This window comes from Eumetopias jubatus, unplaced genomic scaffold (assembly GCF_037043125.1).
Source record: "Eumetopias jubatus isolate StellerSeaLion01/CBP00866 unplaced genomic scaffold, mEumJub1_p1.0 scaffold_8, whole genome shotgun sequence".
NCBI classification, from domain to species: Eukaryota; Metazoa; Chordata; class Mammalia; order Carnivora; family Otariidae; genus Eumetopias; species Eumetopias jubatus.
The window spans coordinates 39,848,157-39,869,797 of NW_028274814.1; the positions used below are offsets into that span (position 1 = coordinate 39,848,157).

Genomic DNA, 21,641 nt, shown 5'->3' on the forward strand with positions numbered 1-21,641 from the left:
GTGAGCCACTAGGCCTTCAGATATCCAAGTAATGCTGGGGGCTAAAAAAAATGCATACATATTCCTGCTTTCCAGGTCCAAGCAGCACCAGAGCACAGCAGCATGCCCGAAGCAACTCTGCCATTTACAAGCCCTTGATAATCCATTGCTGGTCTCAAGTCAAGTTTAAACCCCACTGCCCTGGGAACGGCACACACAAACATGTTTGTATTAGAGTAATAGCTAATTCTGAGGTGAAGCTGCACAGTGAGGAAGGTCACATGCTTCTTACCACCAAGGCAAGACATGGATCTACTGCAGTGTGTGTATTGGCTCACTTCCTAGTGCCCACTGGAGCCACAAGGGGATAGCTACTGCACATACAGCGTAAAGGGAAGAGTAAGTTCCCCTGCGGTACAGGAAACCCAAGTGGACAAAGATAAAGGCACAGGAACAGCCTGCCTTGAAAAGCAAGAGAGACGGTGGGGAAGCACAAGCAATGAGGGTGGCAGTCGTGACAGTGATAAAATCTAGAAAGCAAGCGTATCACATGCATGAGGACTATTTTCCTGTTTGAATAATAATTGCTTGGTAAGCTTGATGATGAGTGAGACAATCAAAATGAAAACCAGAAACAATCACAAGTGAGCAGAACTATTAAAAGCCAAATACAAGAAGCTCAGTAGAGGTGAACAGTGCTTATTCACAAGGAGCTCATGCTCAGAGTCACACCTCTCTAGTCGCCTCTGATGCCGTGAAGCTCCTTTTTAACCAAATTTAATTTTTCATTTTAATCCGTCTTACACACTACTGGATTCTGAAGTGGGGTTTATACACCATGATGGGGGGAGGGGTCAACCATACAGTTACCCTTCTCATTCTGGCTTCTGAAAACAGGCTTTCCCATTAAAGGAAATAAACACATCCCACTCTGGCCAGAAATTAACGCCTGGCAAAAGCTGACTTGACTATGACAGCTAGGAGAATGGATAGTGCATTTAGTCCATCTTAGTGGTAAATGGTTTACGAACACTACGTGTAATGCAGATATTTCTGAGAATGCTACTTGCCTTCCAGAGAATATAATGAGTAACCTTGAAACCGTTCTCAGTTCTGCTGCAAAGCTCTAAGAAGTAGTGTATGTTTTACCACCCAAAATCCATTTTTAAATTTCCTCCTGCCATAATACATTTCCCACACACCACACCACCAGATCCTAGTAACAATAACTTACTCTGAGTCACAGCTCATTGCCTAGTATCCCAAATACTAGTCAGTTTTCTGACTGACCCTCTAGGTGGCCGGTTGGGTAGTTGAACAGTCTGCACTTTAATGAGAAGCCACCAGTCTAAGAAGCCAACTCTATAAAGTAGTGCTTCTCTCTTCACCAATCCAGCAGATGTCTCCCACTATGATGCGTGGATATGGACTTTTCTATGTTTGGATCAGTGCCGATTTTCCAGTGGGCGGAACAGTGGCTGGCACATTATCTGCTGACTAAAGGACTCTCTTTCCCAAAAGAGCCAGGCATCCTTGATCTCTCTATATATTATGGGCATTATCAATCCATAATTGTCACAAAGCCAGCTCACAGGGGGTCATCACATGAGAGCAGACTATGAGGTGATTTCTTAATCCGCCAGTGGTCAGCAATTAAGCATGTTAAAAAACCTTAGAAAAGGGTGCAGAACTAGATGAAAATTGGGAATGAGGATGTTGTGAAGCTTCAGGGTTCCAAGAACTCATGGATAACAGGCTTTGCAATCAAGGACCAAAAGTAAGAGAAAGAAAAGATAATTACTACAGAGCTGGTTGCAAGGACAGACTTTTTTCACCATCTTCCCTGAAGCACAAAGAGAGAGCAACGTGTTAAAGATAAAGAAACATCAGTGTAAAATATTTAGAATCTCCAAACAGCACACAAAGTCCCAGCAAGAGAACGCAGAAAGAGAGACAGACTGGTGGGACCCGGGAGCCCCTGCCATAGGTAAAGTTCTATGGGACGTATCTTACTTAGCCTTAACATGGGTGTCTGATGGATGGAGGTACCTGGCTGACAGCGGAGCTTCCACACCCAATCTTTGTATCTAAGAATAATGCTCTGCACTACGGTTCTGGGATCGGGGAGGAACTCCAGTCTCTCAGGTCTTACTGCTTGATTTTCAAATACCCAAGCAGTCTTTCCACTGACCCTGTCCCACTTTCTGTTTCTCCTGCTGGGTTGTTAAAAAGCACTCCATTAAATGCATTAGCAATTCTACCCCAGTAGACTGACAGTACCACATTACAGTTCTGAGTCAATTTAAATTGGCTAATATATTTCCAAATCCTAGACATACACACTAACCCCTTCCCCTCCAGAAGTCTTTAAAAAAGTATGTGGAAAACGAGCAACTTTTGAACATAAATAAAGCATTAAGCCAAGCCGTGCTTCCAAACCATAATCTATTTTGAGGGCACAGAATAATGCATCCAAAACTAGAAAGACCCCACGTCTGTTAAGTACCTGTTTTCCCTTCCATATTTGCTTTAAATCTGCCTCTTGCAATTTGTTCACCAAGGCTTATATGATATATACTCAAGTGCCTTCAACAGATGTAGGGCCTTTCTTTTTAGACCCAAAAGGAAGTGATAAGATTTAATATTTCTAACCACTTTCATTTGATGTTACAAGTGTGCCACCACCTACCTTTAAGAGTGTGTGAGAATTTAATTAATTAATTAATCTGAAGTGTATCTCTCACATTATGCTTCCCAAAAAAGCCTTGGTTCTCTTTCTTCCCTCTTACACATCTCAGGCTGTAATAATATAGGCCTGACATGTTACATCCCCTACTTTACAACACTTGCCTCTTACTATTAAATGTCTTTTCATCTTACCAGCTGGACACAGAAATTAAATGCTTATTTAAAAGTGTCAAGGTGCTAACATGCCTGGTCCAGCCTGGTCTAACCAGAAAAGTTATCGATCTGAGTACCCAAAAACCATACATACTTTGGAAAGCTACCAAATTGGATAACACCTTCCACGTCTTTTGTTCAGTAGTCCGGGACTGGTGATACGTGAGGCCCAAGGACCTCTGGACCACACTCAGAAACAGTGATGACCTTTTTGCACATGCATTTAAAAAGCACTTCAATAACCACATCAGAAGTTTGAGGCCTCAACAGAGAAGATCTTTAACCAAACTGTAACAAAGGTTTTCTACCTGAGCCTTGTTTTTGCTTTTTAAATTTTTATTTCAGTATACATTTACTGACTACCTACTAATGTGCCAGGCTGATTTAGAAGGAAATGACGTGTGCTTCCCAAGTGCTGCCCACGTCTGTGCACATGATCTCATTTGATTTGTGCAACAGCCCTAGGAAACAGGCATCATCTTCATTTTACCTTTGGGGAGGGCAGGCTGAGAAAGTTGGGTGATTTGCTATTGTACCTTGCTTTTAAGAAGAGAGCTAGGAAATCCTAGCAATCATGTTAAAAAGACCATTTTCATTGGCAGGTGCTGGGCTTTGGTCCTTAAAAGAATAAATGCTTAATCAGAGTAACTATATGGAAACCCTTTTTGAACTACCGATTTTATGGAGTTAGAGGGTGGGGGTGGGGGAGTGAAAGGATCCAATGAAGAGATTCTAGCACCATTTCAACTGAGAGATGGTTAGGCTTAATTGAGAAGGAAAAAAGATTTCAACCTACTCGGAAAAAGAATAAAAAAATAGGGTGTAATACTGCCAGGATCTAAGTATATCAGTGGTCAAGATGCTCTCTGTCACTTCTAATGCCAGAGCAAGGGGCAGATGTGACTATGGACTTCAGTCTTCATTTATTCTAAATGACCCAGCAGTCTCTACAGAATTACCACCTTTTCTACTCTGTCACGGATCTATGAAGAAGCACTTCTACCAGAAAGTTTTTTTTTAAGCTTATAGAAACCTATTATTATCTCTATATCTTTTATCATAATTAACATAGAGACCCAAACTTCTGAGGGTAGTGTAATTCAGCCAAGCCACCGAGGAGATGATATACAAAGAGACAAATGAAAATGGACTGCATGAAACATCAGATCCAAGCAGCAGAAAAACAAGGACGAGGAAGGAGTAAAGGTGTTACACACAAAGAGCCAAGCAGGGCGTACTCAGAAATCGGGTCCTCCTGCCACCAGGTTTGAATGTCACCTGCTCAGATGCACAGTTAAACTTCGCACAGCCTGTGAGAGGGGGGAAAACAGGGAAGAACAGAGAGAGAAGAGACAGAACACAACTACAAGATGTTAGAAACTCGAGGCTGGAGTGGTGAAATGCGCTAAGATGGCACACAGAAGAACAAGCTTCCAGGGAAAGGCCAGATATCTAGGACAGGAAATATCAGGTCTCAATTCCCTCCCTCTGTCATATGCTGAAGCTCCTCCCATTGGGAATAATGCCAGCTAGTCTGCACTCCTAGCAAGCAAGTACATTCACCTTGTGAAGAGATGATCTAATCTTTGATTTCTGTGATATTGTGGCAAAAGCCCCTAAGCGAGTTACCTATATCTTCTCCTACTCTTTTTCACCCAGATACCTAAATCCTTCCAAATGTCGTTCTACTATTGCTAGCAGCTCCCCCCTCAACAGGAAAGTTTCGAATGATCATTAGTAAATAAAACTGTATTTAGGAAGCAGATACAGATAAATAATGGAGTTGTAGGGCTATTTATCTCAGTATGCTGCTCCCATACTTAAAAGTTTAAAAAGTCTGCACTGGCTAAGAAAATGTATTAGCGTTCAGAAACTGCTAAAACTCCTTTGATTTTGGTTCAGGAAATCTCAGTCTAGTATTAAAGTGTATGTTCCAAATCCCAAATGAGTCATTAATTTGGTTAAAGTCCTCCCGTAAGTCATAAATGCAACTTTTTGCTGTAATCCTTTGAAAAAAGCGATTTCATCTGATAAGAGCAATGAGTTCACCTAATCTAATCATTACCCAACCTCCCCTGCCAGCTCAAGATCTGTAAGGGTACAACAGACAGGCTATGTTCTGGTCAGCTGGTTTTCCAACTGACCTTAACAACAGTTAGTCTTCAGGCTTCTGCCACAGATATTACAGTTTTTAGAAGATGATGGTTGCTTTGATTGCTTACCTTGACCTGGAGCAGAAAGGCTTGGTACTGAAATGGCACCATCACTGGTAAAGGCTGAATAGAGGTTGTCACTGGAGGGAGATGGCTTAAGGGGCTGTAATAGCTGATTCTGCCCAGTCTCTGGGATGCTGCCAGGAGGGTGGAGGGTCTGCTGGGGGTGCAAAACTGAAGCGGCACTCTGACCAGACAGGTTACCTGCCAAAAGATAAAACGGCATGAGGAATGCCGTTGCCCTTAATAGGCACTATTCTCATTCCTCCAATGTGTCCCACTAAGTCAGAAGCTATAACTGATGAAAGAACAAAGGCCTCTCTCACGGGAGGGGAAGTGAGGAATGACAAGAGAATCGACAGGCACTAGGGCTATAGGTAGCTTTAGATGACCTAGAAGGTTCATAACTCTCAGCTGAGCAGAACATTCAGTGGGTATGAGAGAATTCCATGATCGCTTTCCTAAACATTATTATAAAACACTGAGTTGGAGCACGACATCAACAGGTTTGGTGGGGGGCAGTCTCTGCTTAGTCTTTTTTCCAAGCATGTGTCAGATCAAATACAGAAGTGTTGTCAAAACCGACACAAGTGACTACAGAGTAATGCATATTTAAAATTATTTGTGGCAGATGGCTTTTATTTCCTAGTCGTCTGTCTTGAAATTGACAAACGTGTCTGTTTCCTACTAATTGGTGGAATAGAAGGTCACTCAAAAAGTATGTCAAAGTTGGGATCAGAATCTAAATTAGCTGATATCCCTTATAATCACATTGCCACTACTGAATTGGTTCTAATGTGCTAGAGAAGAGGTTTGGGTTTCTGAAAGCTTCCAGGAAAATGCAAAGCTGCTAAGAAGTTTACAACTGCTTTCCAACATATTTATATTAGACCTGGAGAGCAAAGAGAGGTACAAACTTATTTCAGGCTTTTTCACTTTTCAACTAATTATCTGTTAACATCATAATTTCACTGAAGGGTAGACAAACTGTAGTTTTGTTACAAGATAGTTACAAGATATTATCACTTAACTTTTTTTTTTTATTACAACCACTAGCAAGTTCTTTACTTCAATATACATAAATGAAGTAACTTTAATCAAGAAAATTACCACCTAAGACATATATGAAATTTACATTCATCCTAGCCGCAATTATGAGTAATTCATTCATTGAAAGGAAAAATCTACCTAAACTTTACTAAACAAAGAACAGTGTATTTTCTTTCATATGCCTGTGATTTTGGTGAAATGTGAGTTATATGAGTAACCAGGTAATGCTAAATTGTTTATCTTTAAGGACAACCATAAATGGCTACCAGTAGACAGTAATATGGATCACAATGGAATGAGCCACTGTACTCATCCAGTCTACTTTCACAGACGCAACAAAAAGAGATACTATAAACAGGGGGAGTGTAAAAGTCAAGGAAGCAAGAATATTAGGAAAGTCAAACTCCTCTGAAATTTAACAAAAACAACAAATATTTAATAGGTTACATAAAGAGTTGGAGACAGAAACAAAAGCTGGGACAGCCAAGGCTGACCTGGTCCATGGCTTTTTACCTGAAAGCTGGGGGCTTTTATTCCCCAAGGAACTGCTGCGACTGGATTTGCTGCCTTTGCTTTTAGTGGGTCGCCTTCTTCTCCCTGAAAGGGGGGCAGCTGGGGGAATAATGACAGCGGGGGGAACCTTTCCCAGTTTGGTATACAAAGATTCAATTTCATGCTTCTGGCGACTCTGCAAGTCTTGAATTTCTTTAAGATGCCTATGAAAGATAACCAAACATAATTCAAAAACATTATAACCACTTTTGTTCACATAAGATTTAATAACATATTCTTTAACCCCCATTCAAGTAATTACTTACTCATGAATTCCACCCCCCAATATACTTAACCTAATTTCTACTGCCTTGAAATTCTAGTTTGTCATCTCATATTGTTGGCCTCCATTACCCAAGCCAAATTCCAACAAGTTCCTAAACAACAACAAATAAGTTGACAACGTGTTAGGAGAAAAGGTTTCCTGACTTTGGAGGCTATACACAGGAGTACTGAATTGCTACTTTGATCCAGTTTATCAAATATGACCTATTAAACCTGCCAACATAATCTACATCCCAGTGCCATTACTGGATCCATTTGGTAGACTAGTAAATAAATTAGATTAGGTTAATAATGATAAAAAGTGCTATTAACAAAAACAACAATAACAAAAGGTAAAGAAGTTCTAGAAGTAGAAATGCTATGGGTCCTTATAAATATAAGAGACCAAATGACTACATTCAGATAACTAGCTTTTGCATATCACCCTCTCTTTAAAAGCAATGAGATACAAGCATATTGTAGTGAAGAGAAAACTAATCTAGGCACCAGGAGCTAGGTCTTAACACAGTTCTGCCATTATTTTTTTTTTTTTTAAAGATTTTATTTATTTATTTGAGAGAGAGAGAATGAGAGATAGAGAGCATGAGAGGGAAGAGGGTCAGAGGGAGAAGCAGACTCCCTGCTGAGCAGGGAGCCTGATATGGGACTCGATCCCAGGACCCTGGGATCATGACCTGAGCTGAAGGCAGTGGCTTAACCAACTGAGCCACCCAGGCGCCCTGCCATTATTCTTTTACAGAAGAAAATATACTTACTTTTCTCGTAGTCTTCGCAGCTCTAATTTTAAATCTTCATCTTCAATATCTGACTCATTGTCACTACTCATGTAAGAGGAGTTGAATGAATTACTAAGGCTTTGACTTAGATTCTGGATAGGCAGGCTCTTCGAGCTCAGCTGATGTGGGGAATGTGGACTACCTGAACCATCATCCACATCCCTGCTAAGGAAGGCGGCCTCCAAGTCAGAAGATGGCCCATTCAGATGTGAAGGCTCTGACAGTTCAGGCTTTTCTTTCTTTGGTATCATAGCAGGGAGAACACCTTGTTCCAAATCCATAAAAGGGGGAGATGCTGTTGGTCCCTCTTTCTTTGCCTCAGTGATCTTGTCTTCAGTTCTTGATACGGAGAAACGACTTACTTTGTCTGCTGTAGTTGTCACCTGAAAACGTCCTACCTTGGTAGGCTGCCCAGTTTCTGACTTTGCTTCTGATGCAGGAGTTTTGCGGGCACTATCTGGCATATCTGATGAGATGTCATGGATGGTTATCCCATTAGGCTCTGTCTTCACCAGGGTACTTTCTGGACTACTACTTGACAGCACTGAGGACTCTGAAGTACTGGATTCAAAATGAACAGACTTTGTATCTTCTGACTTATTTTTACCCTCTTTTTGGACATCATCCATTGCAACTGAAACCTGATAGAGACCAAACTGAGATGAAAAAACAAAGTCTCCAATACTCAATTTTTTAAAATGGCCCTTAAAAAAAATTGAGGGGTATCTAGCTGGCTTAGTCAGTAGAGCATGTGACTCCTGATCTCGGGGTTCTGAGTTCAAGCCCCACACTGGGTGTAGAGATTACCTAAAAAAATAAAAGCTTAAAAAAGTAAATTACTTTATTTTCCAGTGAATAGGCTGGGATGTCTTTACATAAGTCTTTACGTATGGAAAGTATGTCTTTACATAAGTCCCTCCATCTTCACTGTGAAAATAAATGGAATAGCATTATAGAAAACAACAAATCTGTACTGAGATGTACAGATTAGATATACAGTTTCTCAGCGGCTGGCTCAGCTCACTAAATGATTTACTTCCATATCTCATGTTATACACAGGACTTAGATTTACATCTTTGTGGAAATATAAACAACAACAGGGAATAGAATCTTGAAAGTTGCCTGTGAATATGAAAACTACAAATGCCAACTAAGCTTCAAGAATCAACACACCAAATGGGACTATAAGGAGGATCCACTACTATCCCCAACTCCCAGTGCTATCCTGAGAATAACTGGAAAGCAGTTGTGAAAGCAATTAAAAAAAAAAAAAAATTTCACTAGTTGGACCAGCTGGGAAAATATAATGATATGGTGTCACCTGATGCTCAGTCAGTACTTTCACTTCAGAAATTAATCCTAAAAAATTATCCTAAACATGGAAAGTGTTTTTATATACAAAAATGTTTCCTGTTACTTTACTATGTTGGAAAAATCAGAAACAACCTGATGACTAACAAAAGATGGAGGGAAAAGCCACAAAATATCATTCAGAGAAGAAGCAGGGTCAACTGCAGATACACACATGTGCACAGAAAAAGGAATGGAAGGAAACACACACCCTAAAAAGTAATCCTGGCTGGGGAAGGGAGGTGGGGGGATGGGCAGATAATTTCCTGTTTCTCTACTATACTAAGTATTCTATGTTTTCTTTAATTGGCATATATTATTATTTTTTAAAGTTTACTTATTTACTTATTTTTAGTAATCTCTTCCCCAAACATGGGGCTCGAACTCATGACCCCGAGACTGAGGCACATGCTCTTCCAACTGAGCCAGGCAAGGACCCCAGCATGTATTTTTTTTTTTTTGCATGTATTATTTTTAAGAGGGGAAAATGATAAAGAGCTATACAAAAGAGATATATCATTAAATTGGCAATTATGTCCCAAAGTTAAGTAATAATTTTATTATATACCTATTCACCCAAAGAGGAAATCAAGGCAAGGAAAAGTGGTTGTCTTACCTGAAATCGTCCCATCTTGAAAACACCAGTTCCTGAACTAGTTGCTAGGACAAGACCTTCTACGATATGAGAAACTGAAACAAGTACATGGAGGAGAAAAAGAACTTAAATTAGTATCTCTTTTTAGTTAGCTTCCTTTCTCTTTGGCTAGAAATACAGCAAAATAAAACTATGTATCAGGTGAGGAAAACTGAGGCAAGGACAACAGAAGAGATACTACAAAAACTATGGTTAACAGGCATAAGAATTCAATTACTCATTCTTTAACTCAAAGATAGATATAAGTAAACGAAGAGAAAGGATGAGATTTTACCTAGAATACTAAAGACCCATTTTTAAATGAAAATCACTATGACCAATTGGTTTAGGCAATACTGAGGCAAAATCCTAGAACAAGTACAGGTGTCAGAATCACTGATACGTAGTTTTGAGCAACTTTAAAGTCACCTAGGTACTCCTCTCTAGGGACAACCGTTTGAGGTTTTTTTCCTGGACATAATGTAGATATATGCCAGCATTTTATTTTACACAACTAGTAAGTTGTGTTTTATACAACACTGATTTTGATATTTTAACAATATATCTTGGACAGAATTCCACATCGTTGTCTCATTCTTTTAAATGGCTGCATAGTGTTTTAGGTTTGTCTGCCTACTGTATGTATGCAAATGTACCATATTTTAAGCAGACTTCTGCTGATGGACATTTAAGTTTTCAGAACTTGCTATTACAAAAGTGCTCTAACAAATACTTTCTTATAGATCTGTGGAATAAATACCTAAAAACGGACATGCTGAATTTTACCCATTTAAAACTTTGATAGACATTACTAAATTGATCTCCAAAGAGGTTGTATCAAGTCACTAGTGGCTATTAAACTTCTGAATTTACCAGTGAGAGGTAAGAAATACTATCACTTACTAGTCTTTTTTGTGATATGAATACACCCCCCCAACCCAGTTTTTTATTATCTTTGGACCTGATGGCATTTTTTCCATGCAGAAAATTTTGAATCTATTACTGCTTCTGGGCTGAGTATTAAATGTAGTAATAATACCATTCTCTGCATCAGGGATCAGCAAATTATGATCATGGACCAAATTCAGCCCATAGCTTGTTTCTGTAAATAAATATTGTTAGACTACAGAGCAAAACTCATTCATTCATGTATCGTCTATGCTGCTTTTGGGCTACAATAGGAGATTCGAGTAATTGCGACAGAGACTATATAGCCAGCAAAGCCTGAAACATATACTTAGCCTTTTATAGAAAGTTTGTTGACCCTGCTCTAGACAGTTAAAAAAAAGAAAAAGAAGAAAAAGAAAAAGATTCCTTCTTTGTTTTGTTACAGTACTGTTTTACAGTATCATTTTCTATCTTTGATCCATTTGGAATTTATTTTGGTTGAAAGCCCACCTTTTTCATATTCTACATTCTCTTACAGTTTGTCCATTTCTAGACTTTTTTGGTCTGTTCCACTGATGATTTCAAGTCACTTCTTTTAAAATGAGAGAGCTAATTCAGAATATAATTGTCTTGAAAATAATTTAGAGACGTTTGAAGTGAAATTTAGAATTTAAGGAAGAAAGAAAGCTGAGCATTCCAGGTAAATCTTACTAACAGTTACACAGGGAAATATATCTATGTAGGTGATAGTGAGGAGAATGAATAAACTATATAAAAAGGAAAAATATTAAGCAAGTGCTCTACAAAATTACACTGAATAAGTACAGCTCCCACTGAATTATTTCCACTTTTGAATATAAATGGTTCCAAGGGAAAAGGTGACAGAAAATAAAAGCTTTAAATTTCCTAGTTTCTGGGGGACTGGCGATGTCACGAAAAGAGATTCACAATAAAACTTTAGAAAAGAAGTCACTGATATGAGCTTATGACCTAGTGCATGCTCATGAAAATTTTAAATTGTTGGTATGGGTTATTTTTACAAAATTAAGCTGGAAATATGCCTAAAGAGAATATACATATGAACATGCCAATTCTAAAGACTCCAGAAATAGATAAAAATGCTTAAACTGATTAAATTTTACATTTGTATTTCTACCATCCACGTTATTTAAGATTATCTCTATCTCTACCTAGTGTCACAAAGCCAAGAGGTTAAGGTAAATTAACTGTTTTAAGTATGCCTGCCTCAATTTCCTATCTCTCTTAGCAAGGATCTGGCCCAGCTAATAACAAAGGGTCTTATTCCAAGAAACTATCATTACCCTTTGCATGCCCCCCTTGAAAACAAACAAACAAAAACAATATAAAAGATTCATTAATTTGCTAGTATGACATGGTCTAGATATTGATGCTCCTCAGTTACGAAATAATATAAAAATGTTTTTTAAAACTATCTCAAAACCACCTACATTCTTAAGAAAGTCTTTGAAATAGTAATCCCTATGATTGATTATAGAGAGGACTGGAAATGGAAACAAAAGAAGAAGGATGCTTCTCACCGTCCTTCTGAGGCTGTGCTCCTGCTTCTGTAACTGCTGTTGGAGCCACCACGGACACAGGCTGCAAAACATACACAGATAACATAAAATCTTTAGCTTCAGTCACTCTTTAAACTTTTGCCATGCTGCCTTTCCTCTGGTCTTTATAAAGGGCAAAAGAAATATAGTATATGTGAAGAAACACTTACGTCCAAGGGAGTTTTCTTTTTTTTCTTTTCAGCCTAAAAAGAAGTCTCATGTAAAAAAAAAGATTTTTTTTTTTAATTAAAGATTTTATTTATTTATTTGATGGAGAGAGCAAGAGAGCACAAGCAGGGGGAACAGTAGAGGGAGAGGGAGAAGGAGGCTCCCCACCAAACAGGGAACTTGACGTGGGGCTCGATCCCAGGACCCTGGGATCATGACCTGAGCCGAAGGCAGACGCTTAACCATGTGAGCCACCCAGGCGCCCCTAAAAAAAGATTTTTAAAAGGAAGAAATTCAGAGTTGTTTCTATATTGTTTTCTTTTTTCTCATGGGATACTTAGTGTTTAACTTGGATATTCATAGAAAAAAAAATATATATATTTAAGATTTTATTTATTTATTTGACAGAGAGAGAGACACAGCGAGAGAGGGAACACAAGCAGGGGGAGCGGCAGGCAGAGGGAGAAGCAGGCTCCCCGCTGAGCAGGGAGCCCGATGCAGGGCTCGATCCCAGGACCCTGGGATCATGACCTGAACTAAAGGCGGGCCCTTAACGACTGAGCCACCCAGGCGCCCCCAAAGAAAAACAGTTTTAATCAGAACATTGTGTCACAAGCTTAAAAGGAAGAAGTTAAAACTTTTAACTTAAAGTACAGCTTCCAGGGTGCCTGGGTGGCTCAATCGTTAAAAGCATCTGCCTTCGGCTCGGGTCATGATCCCAGGGTCCTGGGATTGAACGCTGCATCGGGCTCCCTGCTCAGCGGGGAGCCTGCTTCTCCCTCTCCCACTCCCCCTGCTTGTGTTCCCTCTCTCACTGTATCTCTGTCAAATAAATGAAATCTTAAAAAAAAAAAAAAAAGATAGAAAAAAGAAAAAGTACAGCTCCTCCAAAGCATAAATGCAAAATCCATAGGATTGATCTATGGTATAATTCTAGCCAGAGGTAAGACAAGAAAAGTATCTTTCAAATAAATAAAATCTTTTCCACAATCACACCACTGGGTCAGTTGTTAATCTTACATTCATCTGCCTCATTTCTGTTTGCTGGAACAAGCAAAGACTCTGAATTAATACTTTTTTTTTTAATACTTTTAACTCTGTAAGTGGTTAATGGTATTAATAGGTTACAGTATGCTCTAGAAATATAATATATTAGGATTATGCAAAGATGTCGTCAAGATTTTCAAAACTTACACCAACTGTGGGTGTCAGCGTAATAGTCTCTGGACTAAGTGTTCTTCTCAATTGAGCATCAAGATCTTCCAGAGGCTGCTGGGACTGAATGAAAACAAGCACAATAAATACAGGTCTTTGGCACAGTCAGAGCCACTATATATAGCCAATCTATATACAAATACTGTTTGATGCTTTAGACTGACACAACATATTATCTAGTCACTGAATAGAAAACTCAATATGGTAATTTAACTTATATTGCTTAAATGATTTATGTCAGTTTCCCAAGCCTAAGAGAAATTCAGTTACATTTATGTTTTTATAGTTTTGAAGTCTTCTTACCTTCTATGTTTGATGTTACTTAAACTGGTAAGAAAAGTTTCTATTTGTCCTCTCTTTAAAAACATTCTGATAGGGATGCCTGGGTGGCTCAGTCAGTTAGGCATCTGCCTTTGGCTCAGGTCATGATCCCAGGGTCCAGGGATGGAGCCCCATGTCAGCTCCCTGCTCAGCAGGCAGTCTGCTTCTCCCTCTCCTCCCTGTTTGTGTTCTCTCTTGCTATTTCTGTCACTCTCTCTGTCTCCCTCTCTCAAATAAATCTTAAAAAAAAAAATTCTGATAAATGTATCAAGATCTATCAATAGATTAATTCTATCACACGTTCCCCTATTTTCCTTTCAGTTTGGTACATCTTTCTGAGAACGTCTTTATGAATGGCATTAATATATCCTGTCACTATCAAGGGATATTTAAGTCTTTTAATTTAATTTAATTTATTTATTTGACAGAGAGACACCGTGAGAGAGGGAACACAAGCCAGGGGAGTGGGAGAGGGAGAAGCAGACTCCCCGCTGAGCAGGGAGCCCGATGTGGGGCTCGATCCCAGGACCCTGGGGCCATGACCTGAGCTGAAGGCAGACGTTTAACGACTGAGCCACCTAGGCACCCCGTATTTCTTTAAGTCTTAATAATCTATACTTCTTACACCCTACAGATTGCAGCAAGAAGGAACTGGAGGTTTGGACATTCCATCCTGTTAACCACGTCTTACTACCATCCACCCCAAGGCCGTGAACTTTTTACCTTTGACACAGACTGTAATTCCACATCTATCTTGGCTTCTATCACTCTATTCTTCTGCAGCTTTATCTTCCTCCCCCTATATGCAGGCATTATCCACTTACCCTCACCACCCCCTCCCCATCTTATTTGCTCTTTTGTGTCACATTTGAGCCCCCTCAGGAGTCTCAATGTATGTTTTTAATGAGAAAATAGGTGTAAAACCCCTAATTTACAGAATTTCACAATGTATTTTTTCCAAAATTTAGTGGCTGATGGTTTGAGTTCTCTTTGGAGTTACTACTTTATTCTGGCAAGTTCTTTAAGTTTGTTCTACTGTACATCTAGGATTACATAAGGAGGGATAAAGTCAGACTTCTCAAGTTAGAAATTTATCATGTTTTCCTTAGATACAATTTTAAAATAAATCACTGATTTAGTTTCAATGTTTACTACTCTGTCTCAGGGCAGCTTTTTCAGCGTTACAATGAATTCATAGTACGTACTTTCCTTATGGGAATTCAACTAAATGTGTGGGGTGATGGAGTAGGGTGGGAAAGGGAAATGATAATTTAAATATTGCAGGCAGTTCTACCCAATGATCAGAACTGATATGAGATAGGAAATTAATATTCATGTCACTGGTCTCAGTTCCTGTATGAGTAATCTCATGTTAATTGAGCTGCGTGGGTTTTGTACTGAAAAATATAGTATGTATTTTTCATGAAGCATGACCCTTATATCCACCTATACATAAGCCAATTACTTTATTAGGTTGTCAATGAAAGAAATGTCAAACATTCAAGAAAAAACTGGTTGAACTCACAGAAAAGGGGCATTATCAGTTATCAGTGTGGTATCTTTTCTTAAGGGACTTTCAAAGTTAATTTTGATTACTTGTAAGTTTTTATTTCCAGAGTAGTCTAGAACCTAATCTCAGTCCTTAGATGCAATTTCACTCCACAAAACTGTGAATGAGAAGAATTATATTTGTCTGGTAAAATGTAAACCTTGCCATTTTCTTCCTTCATAAAATATGAAAAAGTATTAATATCAAATGTTTTCTAGATGACTTGAAGCAATATTATAAACAAAAGAACTATGAAGCTTCTTACTTTAAATAGGGCCTGGATAATTACCTATACTCTTTTAAAAGAAAGTTGTTACTAAGTCAAAACCAAAGAGGAGCCAGAAGCCAAGATCATGCAATGGAGAATTTAAATAAGCTTTGTGAAAGAAAAGTAGGGGTACAAAAAGAAATCTGCCAAGTCTTGGGGCAGGGCACCTGAGTTAGTGAAGGTCCTGGAAAAGGTGGCAGCTGCTCGCTGGGTGGAGTACCAGCTGGAAGTTCAGTACCCACTGGCAGCACCTACAGACAATGAAGGGAAATTCAAGTCCATGAGACACTAAGAGTAAAGACTGCATACTGGAGAGCAAATCAATTAATTCCAATGTAGAAACGTAAGAGTAAAATATATCTATAGTTAAGACATGCTTGTCACCTAGCTTATATTCTGGTATCTATCTTAAATAAAGGACAATATAACCATGATGGTGTTGTAGGGGTTACTACTGCATACCAATAAAATGAATAGTAAAATTTAGTAAAAGGTTATTCCCTAGGGAAAAGAGAATCAAAGGCTTTAAGGACATTGAAAGGCATAGTCCAGTATTCTTGAGCCACTGTTTTGGCATAGTATCATCATGCTTTTCCTAAAACAAACACTTTTCTGAGAAAACAATACAGTTCAGAAATAACCAAAGGTCAAGTCTGATAACAAAAGTCATCAGGATACTATTACTAGTAAACAATTTGTACACAGCCTCTATTATTACCCTACTATAAAAAGAATTTTACAGTCAGTGGCAAAGCAGAAAGATGAGTGAAGCACAGAATATAGTAGAAAAAACACAATCTTGTTATTTGGAGCAGATCAGGGAGACTGAAGATGGCAGAATGAGAGGAAATCCACCACAGCAGAATAAGAAAACATATTTTAGTTATTTTATTCCTAGGATTAGATTCTTTTTTCCTCTGTTTGAAATTCATCGCCAACTTCCAATTTTTTATAAACCCCAAATTGTGTATCTGTGGAATCTAAGCAAAGCAGAAAATTTGCTTCTGCTTCATTCTCACTGAAACAAAGGCTGTGAACTGCTATCACTATGTATAATTGCTAGCAGAAGCATTCAGCTTCTTTTTGAGAGACAGATTTCTTTAGCTGGTACCAGTTAGGAAGAAATGTCTGTATTGTACCTATTATACATCCTTAGAAAACCAGGCAGTATAATTAATCCCCAAATCCTACCATATTTCAAAAAAAAAAAGTATCTTGTGTTCAATGTACATATATCCTAAAATCATTTTCAATTTATTTAATAAATACTGAATGTCTAATACAGGCCAGGCTGTCTTTATAACTACATTTCTAATTTGCAAGGTTGAGTTGAAAAAATGCACTTATGGGTGTGGGGGGAAGAATGATCATATTTATCAAATTATTTCAAAACAAGAATCTTACTGGAGCTTTAGTTAAAGGTGGCTTCGATGGAGCAGTTCCAGCTTTCACTCCTGGTGTCACACTGACTGGGGCTGACACATAGCTGACTGGGGTAGAAACCTGCCCAGGTGGGACCACTGGCATAACTGACAAACCAGTTGTACCCAATGGCAAACTGGTTGGTGGTAAGCATGTACTTGTAGTGGAAGTCATGAGCTTGCTTGGTGCAACAGCAGTGGTTGGGATGCCTGGTGTGACAGTGGTCTCTACTACCAGTGAAGTCTCCAGTGAGACAGACGCATGTTGGGCTCCAGATGAGCTGTGTTCACTAAAGAGAGACCGCAGCTTTTCCTCTAGAGTCTTTATGTCATCAATTCCAGGAGCTTTGGGCTGTGAGTCGGCATCTATTTCAGGGCAGTGAGTGTGGGGCTGGTTGGGAAGTAAAGCTGGCTGAGGCTGACTATGAATTAGTGTCTGCTGCACGGCAGGCACACTGGCAACAGGCTGTACCAAGGGTAGGACACTAGGTACTTGGGGTAATAAAGGTGTAGAAGTAGGTCCTACTGCTTGAGGAAGGGCAGGAGTAGAAGCTATAGCTGATGGGGTGATCAAAGGATGTATCCCACCAGGCTGAGAAATGGAACTAGATAATCCTGCTCCAGGGGAGGAAGACGATGATGCAGAGAGGGACAAAGCCAATCCAGTTGTACTACTATGAGATGTTTTATCTAGTGAGTGTGCACTAACCACCACTGTTTCAGCTAGAGTCGGAGCAGAGGTGCTGCTGCTAAGCTGAAGAGACGGCTGTGAAGCTAAGCTTGGGAACGGAGTGGTGACAGGAACAGAGGCTAACGTGGCTGCGCTGGTAGTACTGCCTGCCACCTGCTGCGACAGTACAGGTGGGGGCTTAGCACCCGGGGCAGTGGCACTGCCCACTGCAGGGGCTAAAGTTGTTGCAACTGGTATAGAGGGCAAAGTGCCTATGCTAGAAACAGCACTCCCAGATGTGGGAGCCTGAACTGGCTGGGATGTTGCTGATATCGAGACAACTGTAGGTACTGTGATGCTCGAAACCACAGTGGGAAATATTGGTGATTCAGATACAGGTGGGACAGGGAGACCACTTGAGGGCATCACACCTGTGCAGGTGGCAACTCCACCAATCCCTGTTTCAGTGGGCACTGGAATCTCAGACTGAATTACTGATGTGGAAATGTCAGTAAGAGGGCTGCTAGTTGCAGGGACTGATACTGAAGGTGTGGCTGCTGCTGTGGTTGGGACTCCAACAATGCTACTCATGGAAGGAGGGACTACTGGAAATGTTGGTCCTGTATGACTGAAGTTGGGAGGTGCCGTGTTGGGCCCTTCTGTCATTTGGGCATGTCTAAGTTCAGAAAATGCCTGCTGTAGGCTAAGGGATGAAGCAGAGTGAGACAAGTTCATTCCAGCGCCGTGAGAAGTAGAGGCAGCAACTGCAAAGGAAAACACAAAATTCAGAACCGTCCATTTTAAAAGGGTGGATTCAAAACTGTCCTAACAATCTATATTGCGATTACCAACATTGCCACATACCAACAAGGTTTAAAACTTCTAAGGAAATGACAGGCTCTAAAACAGCAAAGTAAAAGAGCAGTTTGATCAAAGTAAGTTAGCTTGTATGAAGATCTATTTCTAGGGGCAAAAAAATTTAATAAAGAGGAAAAAAGGAAAAACAAGTCACCACAAAGCATCTACAATAATCCTAAATGGAGAAACAAACACATACTACTGTATGGACACAGTATCTATTACACAGGCTGCATCTAGTACATTCTCCTCTCTGGCTCTTGTCTTTTAATCCCCTCTATTCATCATCTATTTTCCTCCCCCATATGTTTGTCTATTGTTTATAATCTTAACTTTCTACTCTTCTTTATTGTCTATGTCATCATTTGAACTACTGCTTGATAACCAACCTTCCAAGGTAGCAGAGATACTGTAGGATTAATAGAAGTTTGTGGTAGAAGCAATTCCTTACCTGTATCTGATATTTCACTAGTGAAAACTTTTGATTCTCGTAATCGACTTTCTGGCACAGGACTCACTATAAACCGTCTTCCAGCAGAATGAACAACTTGAGTTAAAGAACTGGTAGGAATGCCTGGTTAAAAAGAAACCATTTAATTACATTATTTATATATTGTCACCAACATGAGGTTTCAAGATTTCATTATTAGTATACATACAACTTCTTAGGTCAAAGGTAAAAGCAAACATGGGAAGAAAAGAAATTCACCTATTTGCTGTGGCATGGAAGATGCAGGAATTGGTTGTTTGAACTCTCCTTCCAATTTCTACAACAAACAAAAGTGATCAAATTCATTCTCAAACACAATCTTAAAGATTGGGCAAAGCAAATGGCCACATGCAGAGAGAACATAAATGTTTGATAATCTTAGTCATAGATATAATGTAGTATCACTGACCATTGTGCATGGCAGATTTAACACCACAGCATTATTTTAAATAAACAAAGCTTCTCTATGGGAATGGTGAACTTACTTGAGAACCTGCAAAGCCATAGTCATCCTTTCCCTGCAGACTCTCCAATCCCTGGTCACCCTCTGGTTCCACACTGACATCCTCACTGAGCATTTCATCAGCTTTTTCAATAATTTCTCGTACTTGATCCACAAATGACTCTCTCTCCATTGCTAGAATAAAGTCATTGTTCACCTGCAGAAGAAATGTGATGTCAGTCTGATTAGTACAGTGTTACTCATGTTTTATGTCATTCCAGTTGCCACTTATTCATGACTTTTGTCCTATCTGCATACCACCTGTATCATTATTTACTTGCTATGTAAGTTAGTTCTTCAATACCTAGAGTTAGACATGTCCTAGACAAAAATATCTCTAAATCACATGTTTGGTGTGCTAATTATATTCACGTTGAAATAAATACATAACTGTCAAAAGAGATTACAAAATACTGCACATTTTCTTAGGGCAGTGGATACTGAAAAAGTACTAAAGCAAAATCTGGAGCTTCAAATGCAGACATACCATAATTGTTGCTATCTCCTCAGGATTGTCACCATCTAAATCGAATTTGAATGTAACCATTTTCCGATTATGAGTCTCTAACTGACATTCTACTACCCGGTCTCCTTTATTTGAAACCTAAAAAGAAAAAGAAAAGGTACTTAATATTGCAGAAGCCATATTCAATGCTGTTACTGAATGTGAGAAAAGAATGCAGATTATCACTTGAACTTAAGCCTGATGTTACCACTTAAAGACTTGTTGGTACTTTACCTCTTAAACTGGTACAAGAAAACATTAAGAAAATACCAGCCCTTGTGCTACTTCCTCATCTTCCACTGAAGGGTCTGGAAGGAATGTAAAGTCTCTGTTCTACAAATTAAAACTCTTTTTCTAAAAGGTAAATAATGCCTTACTATAAAAATATGGAATTTACCAATATTATTGGGTGATTAGAAAATTTCAAACTTCCATCAATACACCTGAAACTTAGAAATATTTAAATGATATTAAGTAACAATATGAAACCCAGAAATTAGTAAAACTTACATTCAAAATTCTTAATTTTGGACGCGAAGTCTTTTCATGACGAGAGCGACTTCTTACAGATTTTCGATAATGCCGTTTTGCAGTTCTTCCTTCATGCCTTCCACTGGACGATGGGACATTCTCATTGCCATCACTCATTCCTGAAGCAACATCTGAATGTGCACTTTGAAAAAAAAAAAAAGTTAAGTGTTTAAAGGTTTAATATTTTGAAGTTTTAGATCATCCTACCTCCCAGGCAAGGAAGGAGAATTTTACTTTTACATACCTATCTATAGAAGAGACCAAAGTGGTAGGCTGTGCCTGTGCCACTGGAACTGGCTCTGGAGGGGCAACTTGAGAGACTCCCTGAGTACTCTGTAAAGAGAAAGAATAATGCAAATCTTGGCAGTAATACATTTTATTTATTATTCATTACCTCCAATAAGCTACTCTTTTTTTTTTTTCCTTATCCCCCCGTCTAAGTCCTAGAAGCACTAAATTTACTAGTAATTCTCAGTATTCAGCATCTAGAGACAGTGGTCTTAAAATTCCAAAGGAAGTTTCTAAAACTAAGTCTCTGGTACAGACTGCATGGTGTGACATTAGCCGACATAGCTGCTAGGTAGTGAGAAAGTACAACTTGCATGCAGCCAGCATCTTCCTAGAAGTGTGCAACAGGGCAGGCAGAGCAAAGTGCAAAGATGATTCAGATCTTTCTCCTAGTAGGGCAAAAATGATTACTGGGAGCACAGCAGGATAAAATACTTTTATGACTGCCAATGGCAAGACTTTGTGAAAGGACAAGAATAATGGCTAAAGTACTAGCTAGAGAAGTGAAGTGCTAATAGGGTTAATCTTCTCCAAGGCACACTCACTTCCCAACAGAACAGCCAGTGGCAACAAGGCCCCCACATTGGCATTTCATTCTGCTGGAAGAAAAAGTCATTTAGAAGTTAGTTTGAAAATAGTCCAACTGAGT

General features: G+C 39.2%; 1 protein-coding gene across 17 annotated transcripts in view; it reads right to left on the bottom strand.

The window, feature by feature from the left end:
• The window catches only part of WNK1 (WNK lysine deficient protein kinase 1), a 149,718-nt gene that overhangs the window by 2,101 nt on the left and 125,976 nt on the right, over positions 1-21,641 (bottom strand). For 11 of the 17 annotated variants that reach the window (XM_088025863.1, XM_088025862.1, XM_088025860.1 and 8 more), the window contains 14 exons: positions 20,949-21,037; positions 20,684-20,846; positions 20,156-20,272; positions 19,652-19,825; positions 19,386-19,443; positions 19,128-19,250; positions 17,132-18,582; positions 15,895-15,978; positions 13,569-13,652; positions 12,189-12,249; positions 9,724-9,797; positions 7,736-8,397; positions 6,657-6,859; positions 5,103-5,297 (listed from right to left, as the gene is read on the bottom strand). In XM_088025863.1, the coding sequence (XP_087881989.1) occupies positions 5,103-5,297; positions 6,657-6,859; positions 7,736-8,397; positions 9,724-9,797; positions 12,189-12,249; positions 13,569-13,652; positions 15,895-15,978; positions 17,132-18,582; positions 19,128-19,250; positions 19,386-19,443; positions 19,652-19,825; positions 20,156-20,272; positions 20,684-20,846; positions 20,949-21,037 (3,538 nt within the window). Of the gene's footprint in view, positions 1-5,102; positions 5,298-6,656; positions 6,860-7,735; positions 8,413-9,723; positions 9,798-12,188; positions 12,250-13,568; positions 13,653-15,894; positions 15,979-17,131; positions 18,583-19,127; positions 19,251-19,385; positions 19,444-19,651; positions 19,826-20,155; positions 20,273-20,683; positions 20,847-20,948; positions 21,038-21,641 lie in introns of all 17 variants that reach the window. The other 6 variants (XM_028121205.2, XM_028121202.2, XM_028121209.2 and 3 more) reach the window with 2 other exon arrangements.